Raw genomic sequence first — 12,250 nt, 5'->3', positions numbered from 1 at the left:
CTGAATGGCCTTTGAGCTTTGGGGGTAGGCCAATTATTATTAATAGTGAAATTGTATTTATACGAATACCTCGTGTAAACTATCAAATGCTTCAAATCCATAATATTCCAAAACTTTTACACTGATATGCACTAATGAATTGCATGGATATTTAGAGGAGGAGGTTACGAGGTAGAAATAAAATAAGTAGCGTGTTTGTAACTCGGTGAGTAATAGCCGGGAGAATATATTTACAACTTAAAAGGTAAGGTTTATATACAAATTGTACAAGAAGATTAGGAGTAGGGCGTGGGACCTAAGGTACATTTGGTCCAAAATACTTAAAACTAAACTGTTACTAACAATAAATTGGAAAGCTTACTAGTGCGTACTTATAATAAAATGTTGCAATAGCAATCCTAACTAACTTAAGTATACAACAGTAATAACGGGCAGTTTCGTTCTCTAACAGGATCTAGTCCCTAACGGTAGGCTACCGTTTAGAGTATAAATTTAACATCGGTTCGGTCTCGGTGGTACTGGTAGGTAGCATGGCCACCCAATGCCCGATGTATACTCTGTGATACTGGCTAGTGGTAGAAACAGGTAGAAACTAGAAATAAACAAAAAAAATCAAAATCACTTCCGTAGACCATTTTCTCCACGTTGATTGGGGCTAACTTCAAGACAGTGAGTAAGCGGGCCTTCAACGAAACGAATTGCGAATGTCGTCCGCAATTATTTGAAGATTATTTTCTTGATTAAGCCGTAAAAACGCAAAGCAAAATTCTGCCAAAATTGTGCGCGTTCGTGCCCGATGTCTAGTGCTGAAGTCGCCGATAATTCCGTTGACCCCCCGGCGAAAAAGCGGAAGCTAAATACAGCAGAGGCGAGTTGCAAATCCTCAGCAATGGCGAACAATGGAACGCGTGTTGAAGATGAAATCGACGAGAGTTTGTATTCGCGGCAATTGTACGTGCTGGGGCACGACGCCATGCGGCGCATGGCCAGCTCCGACGTGCTGATCTCTGGGCTCGGCGGTTTGGGCGTCGAGGTTGCGAAAAACGTGATCCTCGGTGGCGTCAAGTCGGTGACCCTGCACGACGACCGCAACTGTACCGTGGCGGATTTATCGTCTCAATTCTACCTGTCCGAGGCAACGATCGGGCAAAATAGGGCCCTGGCTTCGTGCGAGCAGCTCGCTGAACTTAATCACTATGTGCCGACGACGGCCTATACGGGGACATTGGATGAGGAGTTTTTGAAGAAATTCAGTGTGGTTGTGTTGACTGGAGCTTCATGGGCGGAGCAGCAGCGTGTCGCAGCCATTAGTCGCGCTAATAACGTAGCATTAGTTATCGCAGACACTAGAGGGTTGTTTTCGCAGGTGTTCTGTGACTTTGGTGCTGAGTTCAAGGTCCTCGATATCAACGGCGAGAACCCCGTGTCGGCGATGGTGGCTGACATCAGCCACGAATATGAAGCTGTGGTCACTTGCTTGGATGACACTCGTCATGGTCTCCAGGATGGAGACTATGTTACGTTCAGTGAGGTTTGTATGCCCTTATTCTTTTTTAAAGCTTTGTATATAGTTTTGACTTGACTCACAATATTGGATAATACTTGGTGAGTTATTATTCATCTGCCAGATTATTATCAATCAATCAATCAGCCTGTTTGCGCCCACTGCTGGACATAGGCCTTCCCAAGAGCGTGCCATCACACACAATCCTCTGATTATTAACTGACATTCAATCATTGTTTTCAATCCTGACACACTATTGTGTAAAATTCAGTCTGCATTATGAGCCTGTGACCATACTTATGATAACATCTAATCTCACACAAAATGTTTTTGCTCAACATTTCTGATATGAGTTGCTACTGTGTGGAATGACATTCCGACATCCATGTTTCCTGTCATGTATGACATTAAGTATGTTCAAGGCAAGAATGAATAGGCATCTTCAAGTGCCTCCAACCTAGACCTCATTGCTTTTTAGGGTTCCGTACCTCAAAAGCAAAAACGGAACCCTTATCACTTTGTTATCTTTCTGTCTGTCTGTCTGTCAAGAAACCTACAGGGTACTTCCCGTTGACCCAGGATCATGAAATTTGACAGGTAGGTAGGTCTTATAGCAGACATTCAGGGAAAAATCTGAAAACTGCGAATTTATGGTTACATCATACAAAAAAAAATTGTGGTCATGAACTAAAAATTAGTATTTTCAATTTTCGAAGTGCGATAATTATACTCGAGTGGGGTATCATATGAAAGGGCTTCACCTGTGCATTCTAAAACTGATTTTTATTTATTTTTATGCATCATAGTTTTTGAATCATCGTGCAAAATGTCGAAAAAATACGACTCGTTGCACGAGTCTGACTTGCACTTGGCCGGTTTTTTATCAAGCATGAGTCTTTATGTCTATCTTGTCATAAAAAAAGTAATCATATAAATCTGGCATCCAAAGTATTACAGATTCATTCTTCATTCTAAATTTATCCAAGAAACCGCTTGGTTAACTAGCTCTGCTTATTATTCCAAAACAATGATAGGCTACTAGTTAATTGGTCTGTGTACTAGAATAATAAAATGTCCTTTTCTAATCTTTCAAGGTAAGTCCTTTGTGTGCAAGATTACTCATTTAAACTTATACTATTAATACCAACTTTGTCACCTGTAATAATTCTATACCAGTTTTTTCATTACCATGATTCACACTCACACCAACATGAATCACATAGTGCAACAAACTGTGTTACCATACCTACTGGTAAATCAGTACCCATATTATAAATGCGAAAGTGTGCTTGCTTGTTGGTTTGTCCTTCAATCACGTCGCAACGGAGCAACGGATTGATGTGATTTTTGTGTGGGTATATTCAAAGACCTGGAGAGTGACATAGACTTTTTATCCTGGAAAACCAAAGAGTTCCCAGGGGATTGTTAAAACCAAAATCCATGTGGTTGAAGTCATAGATGTCAGCTAGTAAGAAATATTTTTTACCTGACTTTTAATAAGGTTGCATTTTCAAGCTGTGGGAGTATGCATTGATGAGAATGTGTGTTAAACTCTCTAACAGCCATACTCAGAGTCGCTTAATCGTTACTTAAGTTTAGTAAAAACAAGACAGAGCTATATCTCCCACATAAATCTCTCTCGTTTTAACTCAATCTTAAGTAACTATTAGCTCTTGTAGGGACTTCCACACACCATGGACTTGCTCTGTCTTTATCCAGCGGTTTCCTGTGACTTGTTGTCTTCCAACGCCGCGCTTACTGGTGGGAGGTCGCCATTCTAGCACCTTGAAACCCCTGTGTCAATCGGTTCTTAGGGTAAAAGGGGACCCTATTACTAAGACTGCTGTCTGTCCGTCTGTCACCAGTCTGTATCTCATGAATCGTGATAGATTAATAGAAAGGAGTCACAACTCACAGCCTTCAGCACTGCTGACTATGATGCAGAGAGAGTATTCAGTATTCAGTTCATTCTTATATTCATTTTTGTCCAATTCTATTATTCATGCTATTGGTATTCTAATTATCTTATTCTAAAGACTTTTATCATGTTATACTCATAGTTAATCTTGTTAGCATTGCTACAAGTATGGCTGCCCTTTCCATATTTATTACCCATACAGATTTTTTTTTAAATTCATTACAGCCTATAGGCATACGCTTGACCACATCACACCTGATGGAAAGTGATGATGTGGCCTAAGATGGAACGTGTTTACCTAGAAAATGACTATTCACTGTTGTTTTTTCACTCACTTGCACTCACACTCACTCAGATTTACCTACTCACTAAAAAAAACAAGTTGAAACTTTGTGGAGTTCTTATTGGGACTTGCATAATACCATCAAATAGACAAGTTGAGATGGCAATCTGGAAGGGAACACCCCGCACACCCGCAGAGACCCCGCGCCAACCCGGTGCGGGCGAGCGTGCGGGTGTGCCGTTCATCCCCCCGCCTCGTGCCCCGATTGCTATCTCGATCTGTTGCAGACTGTACAATAGTTGGCGCCGTGAGTCGCGTTGCTAGTGCAAAATAAAGATAGTAACTTTCAAAACAGCTTTTGTAAAGTTTTATTTAATTGATACTTCATTTTGATTCATGTTAAAACCTACCTAGTTTTCTACCTCTATGCCAATTTTTTCGCCTTTTTCTTCTGAGTGCAATAAAGATTTTAAAATACTTAATCCTTTCACTGCCTGTTCAGATTTTGTTACAAAAGCCTAATGCAGTACATTACGCGGCCGAAAGTAATGTACATCGGCCTTTAGAATGATATTTCGGATTTGTAGAGCGTTGTCTCTGTCACTCCTACCTATACACGCTTTGTCGGTCTCAACGACAGGGACAACGCTCTACAAATCTGTTATCTCCTTCTAAAGGTCGATGTACATTACTTTCGGCCGCATACTGTACACACTTCTCCCACACACTACACACTACAAATGCTAAAAAAACTTTCAGGTACAAGGTATGACGGAATTAAATGGCTGTGAACCCCGCAAAATCAAAGTGCTGGGACCATTCACCTTCAGCATTGGAGACACTACCAACTTCTCCAAATACCAAAGCGGTGGCATCGTCACACAAGTCAAGATGCCCAAGATAGTAAACTTCAAACCTTTGAACGAATCGGCCAAGAATCCAGAGTTTTTGATCACCGATTTTGCTAAAATGGACTATCCGCAACAACTTCATGTTGGATTTTTGGCTTTGCACAAGTTTAAGGGTGCTGAGGGGCGTTTGCCCAAGCCTTGGTGTGATGAGGACTTTGTCAAGTTCATGGAGCATGTCAAGGGTATTGTGGACGGGGAGGAGTTGTTCAAGAAAGGGGAGTTTGAAGCCAACAAGGAGCTCTTGGAAACATTCTGCAAGGTATTCAAATTATTATTTTTTAAGTCTGAAGCTGTAACTTCGTTTTGTTGTGGATCAAGGTATGTTGTAATGTAAGTGATTGTGTAATCCTAGGGAAAACAGCATCTCTGTGGAGTAACCAATCTATTTTATAAAAAATCTTTTCAAAAACTCACTTTATATATATATATTTTTTTTTATTATAAAAATAGCGAGCAAACAAGAAGGTGGATCACCTGATGTTAAGTGATTACCGCCACCCATGAACATTTGTAGCACCAGAGGAACCGCCAATGCGTTGCCGGCCTTTCAGTAATTTTTTGATCGGCCCCATGAATAACCCCATGTGGCAACACCACCGAAGGGAGTTGCTTAAAATGAGATAAATTAGAAATCGACGCGTGACGCTCGCCCAACTTCTACATACGTGTAGAACAAAAAAATATTTTTTACTTTGTAGTGTCTTTGGAAGTCGGGTTTTTGAAAATAATTTTGATTTGAAGCTTCAATAGTTTCAGAATCCGTATGGTTTAAAGTGCTGTCCTGCATCATAATGAAAATGAAAATATTATCTGTCCCGGCAGCTTGAAAAAGGACCCCAGATGGGTTCGAAACTAGTCGGGCTAACGTCGACTAAACACATGAGTACAGCCGGGACAGATATTATTTAGAATGGAAATCACTCATGGTAGTTTAAACGCTAAAATGAAAATATTGTTTACGACAGCAATTAAATAACACTAAACATTGAAACATCTACAGGTGTCAGCGGGAGACCTAAACCCAATGAACGCAGCGATCGGAGGAGTAATCGCCCAGGAAGTGATGAAGGCCTGCTCTGGAAAGTTCCACCCCATCGTCCAATGGCTGTACCTGGACGCTATTGAGTGTTTGCCCAAGGACCGTTCCGCTCTCAATGAGGAGAACTGCAAGCCCACAGGCTCCAGATACGATGGACAGATTGCTGTCTTTGGTAAAAAATTCCAGAAGAGGATTGGCGACCTGAAGTACTTTATTGTTGGTAAGTTTTTGGGGCAGATTTTTTTTAATAGAGATAGCGAGCAAACGAGCAGGCGGGTCACCTGATGTTAAGTGATTACCGTCGCCCATGAACATTTGCAGCACCAGAGGAACCGCCGATGCGTTGCCGGCCTTTTAGGAATTTATTGGTCCATCCCTTGAATAACCCCATGTCATTTCAGAAAAACCGGTCAAGTGCGAGTCTGAGTCGCACACGAACGGTTCAGCACCATCTTGCAAGAAATAACACTTAATTTTTTTTAATTTTCGTGGTGGTAATTTTCAAAAGGTGCCGGCGCCATTGGTTGCGAGCTTCTCAAGAACTTCGCGATGATGGGAGTAGGAGCCGATGGAGGTCAGGTGACCGTCACCGATATGGATCTGATAGAGAAGTCCAACCTCAATCGACAGTTCCTATTCCGCCCTCGCGACGTGCAGAAACCCAAGTCCAGCACTGCTGCCAAGGTAACTTGACCTTCGCACTAGAGCTCTTATACATTGGTGGTAAAGAACTTTGCAAAAATTACCAGTGTTAGTAGACCTCTATGACAAGACTTCTAGAGAAGCAACCTTTGAGATTACCCAAGGTAGTTAGACCTGTGAGCCAATGGAATTATCAAGCTTTTAGGGGTCTTCCACAGTTGTCAAAACAATAAACAAAATGTGACAGTGGCCATTGACCATAAAAAGCCTATTTTTGTTATTATTCCTATCATTTGTACAGAATTTTACAAATATTATTACCTCCATGCTTGGATATAAACTAACAACCTTGAATGGAAAGTTGGAACAAATCTCTATTCAGAGATAAGTATTTCCAATGTAACTTAATTTATTATTACTTTGTAACTACTATTTTGGTACATGAAAAATAAAAATAATTAAATAAAAATTCTCTGAACTTACTAAAATTCCTCTTTTAATTCAGGCAATCAAAGTGATGAATCCATCAATGAATGTGGTGGCCCAGGAGAATAGAGTATGCCCGGAGACAGAGGCTGTATACGATGATGCGTTCTTCGAGGCCCTGGACGGAGTGGCCAACGCGTTGGACAACGTTGACGCGCGCATCTACATGGACAGACGCTGCGTGTACTATAGGAAGCCACTGTTGGAGAGTGGCACCTTGGGAACTAAGGGCAACACGCAGGTATGTTGGACTATCACTTGTCTTCGAGGCTCTGGACGGAGTGGACAACGTTGATGCGCGCATCTACATCGACCGACGCTGCGTGTACTATAGGAAGCCACTGTTGGAGAGTGGCACCTTGGGAACTAAGGGCAACCTTGGGAACTAATGTTTTTAGTTTAGAACTTTCTCTGGACATTTTACAAATATCTCTGGACAATCTTAAAATTTCTCTGGACAATCTTGTAAATTCCCTGGGCTCTGGTTGCTCTGGACAATCTGAATATTTCTTTGGACAGTCAGATAATTTCTTTGGACATCCTCGAGACTTCTCTGGACAATCTTAAAATTTCTCTGGACAATCTGGTAAATTCCTTGGGCTCTGGTTGCTCTGGACAATCTGAATATTTCTTTGGACAGTCAGATAATTTCTCTGGACATCCTCGAGACTTCTCTGGACAATCTGAAAATTTCTCTTGACAATCTGAAAATTTCTCTCGACATCCTGAAAACTCTAGGTCTGCGAGGTCCCTGCATTAGAAGTTTCTGATTGGACTTCGAACTGACAGTCACGTCATTGCTCTGGATGGTTTGGCCTGATATGTGAAACTGATATTTAATTTTCAATTGTCTGTTCCAGGTGGTAGTCCCCTTCCTGACCGAATCCTACAGCTCATCCCAGGATCCACCAGAGAGGAGCATCCCTATCTGCACCCTCAAAAACTTCCCCAACGCGATAGAGCACACCCTACAGTGGGCCAGAGACGAGTTCGAGGGTCTGTTCCGCCAGGCCGCGGAGCACGCTGCGCAGTACCTCACAGACCCTCACTTCCTGGACAGGACCATGCGTCTGCCCGGGAGCCAGCCTTTGGACGTCCTGGAAAGTGTCAGGGTAAGTCGATTTCTACTATACAATGGTACAATAACTGCGGTAATACCAACTAGAAAGCGCTGCATACAGTTAAATCACGCTGTCAAACTTTCCATCCAGTAGCGATCTATGAAAAAATTAGAGACACTCAGTTGACCTCTGGAATGTGTGAGGGTAAGACAAATTTCCAGTTATTACTCTGTTGACATGTTTATCATGTCGAACAAAGGATGCACTTGCAGTCAGAAATTTTCATATTACGAACCAGATGGCGCTGTACGTAGTATAATCACGCTAGCGATATACAAACAAAAATATTTACGCGGCAGCCTATATGTAATGACATTACCTGACACCCTTGGTACCTGGGGTCAACTTCTCTAGTTGATGATTTTTCTTTTTGAGGAGCGGAGCCCTAAAAGTCTTGTTTGAATAAGTGTTATATGGCCACATATAAACAACGATATATGTAATAACATTAAAAATATAATTTCAGAACGCGATCACCGAACGCCCGCTACAGTTCGACGACTGCGTGACCTGGGCGCGCATGCACTGGGAAGCACAGTACTGCAATCAGATCAAGCAGCTCCTCTACAACTTCCCACCAGACCAGCTCAACACCAGCGGCGTTCCCTTCTGGTCAGGGCCCAAGAGGTGCCCATCCCCACTGGAGTTCGACCCTGAGGATGAACTGCATCTGGACTATGTAGTGGCTGCTGCGAACCTCAGAGCCCATGTTTATGGAATACCCCCCTGTGTAGACCGAGAGAGGATCGCTAACGTCGCTACGAGTGTTCAGGTGAGTTGGCTCCCTCTACTTCCCAGCAGATCAGCTCAACTCCTGCGGCACTCCCTCCTGGTCAGGGCCCAAGCGGTGCCCGTCCCCACTGGAGTTCAACCCTGAGTATGAACTGCATCTGTGGCTGCTGCAAATCTTTGAGTGTATGGAATACCCCCCTGTGTAGATCGTGAGAGGATCGCTAACGTCGCGTACGCACTACAAACCGGCCGGAAGGGTTCCATACCATCGTACAAGAAATAACCCTTTTTTGATGTTTCCCTTAATTTGTGCTTTCTAAGATATTCTTGATTTTAGGTCAACAGGAAGTACACTATAGGTTATGATTACCTTAACAGGTCTTGACAGACAGACAGTCAGTGCATCGATCCTATGTAACAAATACAAAAAAATTAAACTAAAATATAATATTTCAGGTACCAACCTTCATACCAAGATCCGGCGTGAGGATAGCAGTGACCGACGCCCAGCTACAGCAGAACAATGATGAGATGGACCAGAATAGAGTCAAGAATATTGTAGCCGACCTGCCTCCACCCAGCAACTTGGGCAACCTGAAGATCACTCCATTGGAGTTCGAGAAGGACGACGATTCCAACTTCCACATGGACTTCATTGTGGCTGCTTCCAACTTAAGAGCCGCAAATTACAAGATACCTCCCGCAAACAGGCATCAGTCCAAACTCATCGCTGGGAAGATCATCCCGGCCATCGCTACCACCACCTCAGTTGTTGCCGGTCTGGTGTGTCTGGAGCTTTACAAACTCGCTCAAGGCTTCAACACTTTGGACGTCTTCAAAAATGGTTTCGTCAACCTAGCTTTACCATTCTTCGGTTTCTCCGAACCGATCGCAGCCCCGACTAACGTTTATTACGACAAAAAATGGACCCTCTGGGACAGATTTGAGATCAAGGGCGAGATTACGTTACAGGAATTCTTAGATTACTTCAAGAATGAACACAAACTCGAAATTACGATGTTGTCTCAAGGAGTGTGCATGTTATTCTCGTTCTTCATGCCCCCCCACAAGCGTCAGGAGCGCCTCAACTTGCCCATGTCCGAAGTGGTAACTAGAGTGTCCAAGAAGAAGTTAGAACCACACGTGAAAGCCTTAGTGTTCGAACTGTGCTGCAATGACGTAGACAAAATCGACGTCGAGGTTCCTTACGTCAAGTACACTCTGCCTTAACACAGAAACTTCTAGAAAAAAAAAACCAACAAAAAAAACAAACATCGTCAGAGCCGGAATTATTAATTTACGTCGACGCGCGCGCCGGCGGGTTTTTGTGGCATTTGAATGCATAATAGCGATGTTTTACACGAATTTCACTTACGGAGGGTACTTTTAAAAATTGAATAAGTTTGTCGACGCGAATAGTTATAGAATGTTTTATATGAGCTCGCGAGCGGCGAGTGTACAGTGATATGATAGTGTTAACCGCGTGAAGAGTTCTTTATTTTGTGCTTCACACACGCTTTTATTGTCTACTGATAATTATGATATGGTATTTTAGCGTTTAAACTATACTGAAATCTATTATAAATATAATATGTATCGACTTTACTCACATGATTAGTCGGAATATGCCCGACTATACCCTATCCGCGGAAAGAATGTATAAATATGTTTTCAAAAAACCATTTGAAAAAAAACCATTTGAAATTCAATTCGAAAATGTTTTCTCAAAACATTGAAATGAAAATTCGAAAACAATTTTGCTTGTGATTGTTGGTGACTCAAAATGGTTAGCACCCACTGAAATTTTTGTGTCTGTCAATTCTATGGGATTACGTAACAGCGAAACTTGTTTCCGAGGATAAAGTATAGTTTCGAACTCTTCCTGAGCCCTTTTTCATAATAATTGCAGGTTTTATTGTTTGCGACCGCGTCCCATTGGAAAAAGACCCCGGTTGGGTTCGAAACTTGAGTCTGGCTAACGAAAGAAGAGACTAGGAAAGCGCGGCAAATTTAAAAAATATCAGTATGGCAGCTCTGAAATTAATATGACAGACCAAGAATAACCTAACTTCATAGAACAGAAATAAAAATTAATTCTGAAGTATTAAATTAGGTTATTCCAGGTATGTCATGCTGATTTTGGGGCTGACATACTGATATTTTTTAAATTTGCCGCGCTTTTCCAGTCTTCTTTCGTTAGCCAGACTAGTCGGGCATACTCCAACTAAACACGTGATACTAGTCGTTACATATATTTTATATTTATAATGATTATGGTATATTTCGTATATTTATGGTAGTATAATTATTACTGTCTGCTCACGTACCGTCACGGAATGCGCAGTTTTGATTTTTTTTTTCGCGATTCTTACATAATAATATGGAAGTGTCTGGACGACCACAAGTGGTTGGTTGATAATAAAAAAATATCCGACCACAAGTTATTGGCTTGCTTTTTTAATGCAATCAATTTTTAATACACAATAGAGTAGAAAAACTGCGTCTATTAAAATTTCTTACTGCCAAGAATTGAAATTACTAATTATATGTACATGTTACTGTTAAAAGGAACTCAGATTATTTAAGTCCAAAATTACAACAAAGTTCTACTTACTAGATTAACTTGTATTAAAATTAAGTTGTATTAAAAATTGAACCTTAACAGAATGTGTTAAAGGGCAAATTTTAAAAGCTAAACTTGTGGCTGGATTTTTTTTAATTATCAACATCCACTTGTGGTCGTCTAGACACTTCCTACAATAATTATTGATTAACTAATTTACACAAGTTTGTCTGATACTTTTAAAAATAATGTTTAAAATCAGAAGGGTCTGTATATGGAGGATTAAAAATAAAATAAAATTCGAGCAAAGTTTTTGTTTTATTTCTATAAAAAATGTTCTTATAAAAAATTACATGGTTTAAGATTCCCGAATCATAAATATTAGGTACAAATACATCACGGAGATTCTATACAGAAACACCAAATATTGAAGTTGGATAAATTAGAAAACTAAAAAAACGGCCCGAATTGAGAACCACCTCCTTTTTGGAAGTCAGAAAAATACATGTTAGTTTCAAAATATTAAGATATGCACACATTTTAACAGAATGTGTAGCATATGACTAGAAATATTGTGACCAAAGGGGTTTATTACAAATTTTTTTACTCATAGCACGTATATAACAAATACAACCGATTTTACAAGACTTGCGCATGTTAGCGATAACCACAGATTATAACTGAACCGATTTACAAATCGGTCGGCCATAAAATCGGTTATTACGTTACGTTATTAATATAAAAAATAATAATAAAATCAGTCTACACACAAAATCAGGTAGAAATAGTAAAATAAACAACCATATTATTAGTTAAATTATTATTAGGCACCAGAGCTTCGGAAGCCATGAATATACAACCTTAATTTATAACAAACTTATTACTATATATATAAAAGGAAAAGGTGACTGACTGACTGACTGACTGATCTATCAACGCACAGCTCAAACTACTGGACGGATCGGGCTGAAATTTGGCATGCAGATAGCTATTATGACGTAGGCGTCCGCTAAGAAAGGATTTTTGAAAATTCAACTCCTAAGGGGGTGAA

At 40.8% G+C, this 12,250-nt stretch overlaps 1 protein-coding gene across 1 annotated transcript; it reads left to right on the top strand.

Moving 5' to 3' along the window:
- The first annotated feature begins 619 nt into the window (after positions 1 to 619).
- Positions 620 to 11,508, top strand: Uba1 (ubiquitin-like activating enzyme 1). Its single transcript, XM_034976441.2, has 8 exons — positions 620 to 1,531; positions 4,465 to 4,875; positions 5,617 to 5,875; positions 6,164 to 6,339; positions 6,803 to 7,024; positions 7,644 to 7,895; positions 8,371 to 8,676; positions 9,093 to 11,508. The coding sequence occupies exons 1-8, from the start codon at positions 797 to 799 to the stop codon at positions 9,864 to 9,866; spliced, it is 3,135 nt and encodes a 1,044-aa protein (XP_034832332.1). The 5' UTR covers positions 620 to 796; the 3' UTR covers positions 9,867 to 11,508.
- Positions 11,509 to 12,250: the final 742 nt, after the last annotated feature.

This window comes from Maniola hyperantus, chromosome 15, assembly GCF_902806685.2.
Source record: "Maniola hyperantus chromosome 15, iAphHyp1.2, whole genome shotgun sequence".
In the NCBI taxonomy this organism is placed as follows: domain Eukaryota; kingdom Metazoa; phylum Arthropoda; class Insecta; order Lepidoptera; family Nymphalidae; genus Maniola; species Maniola hyperantus.
This window is presented reverse-complemented; position numbering and strand designations above follow the sequence as displayed.

Bases quoted from the DNA above. Each gene is read 5' to 3' on its own strand.
- Uba1 (XM_034976441.2), top strand. From the start codon at position 797: ATGTCTAGTGCTGAAGTCGCCGATAATTCCGTTGACCCCCCGGCGAAA. The intron at 1,532-4,464 runs GTTTGTATGCCC...AAAAACTTTCAG, and splicing joins ACTATGTTACGTTCAGTGAG to GTACAAGGTATGACGGAATT. The intron at 7,025-7,643 runs GTATGTTGGACT...TGTCTGTTCCAG, and splicing joins GAACTAAGGGCAACACGCAG to GTGGTAGTCCCCTTCCTGAC.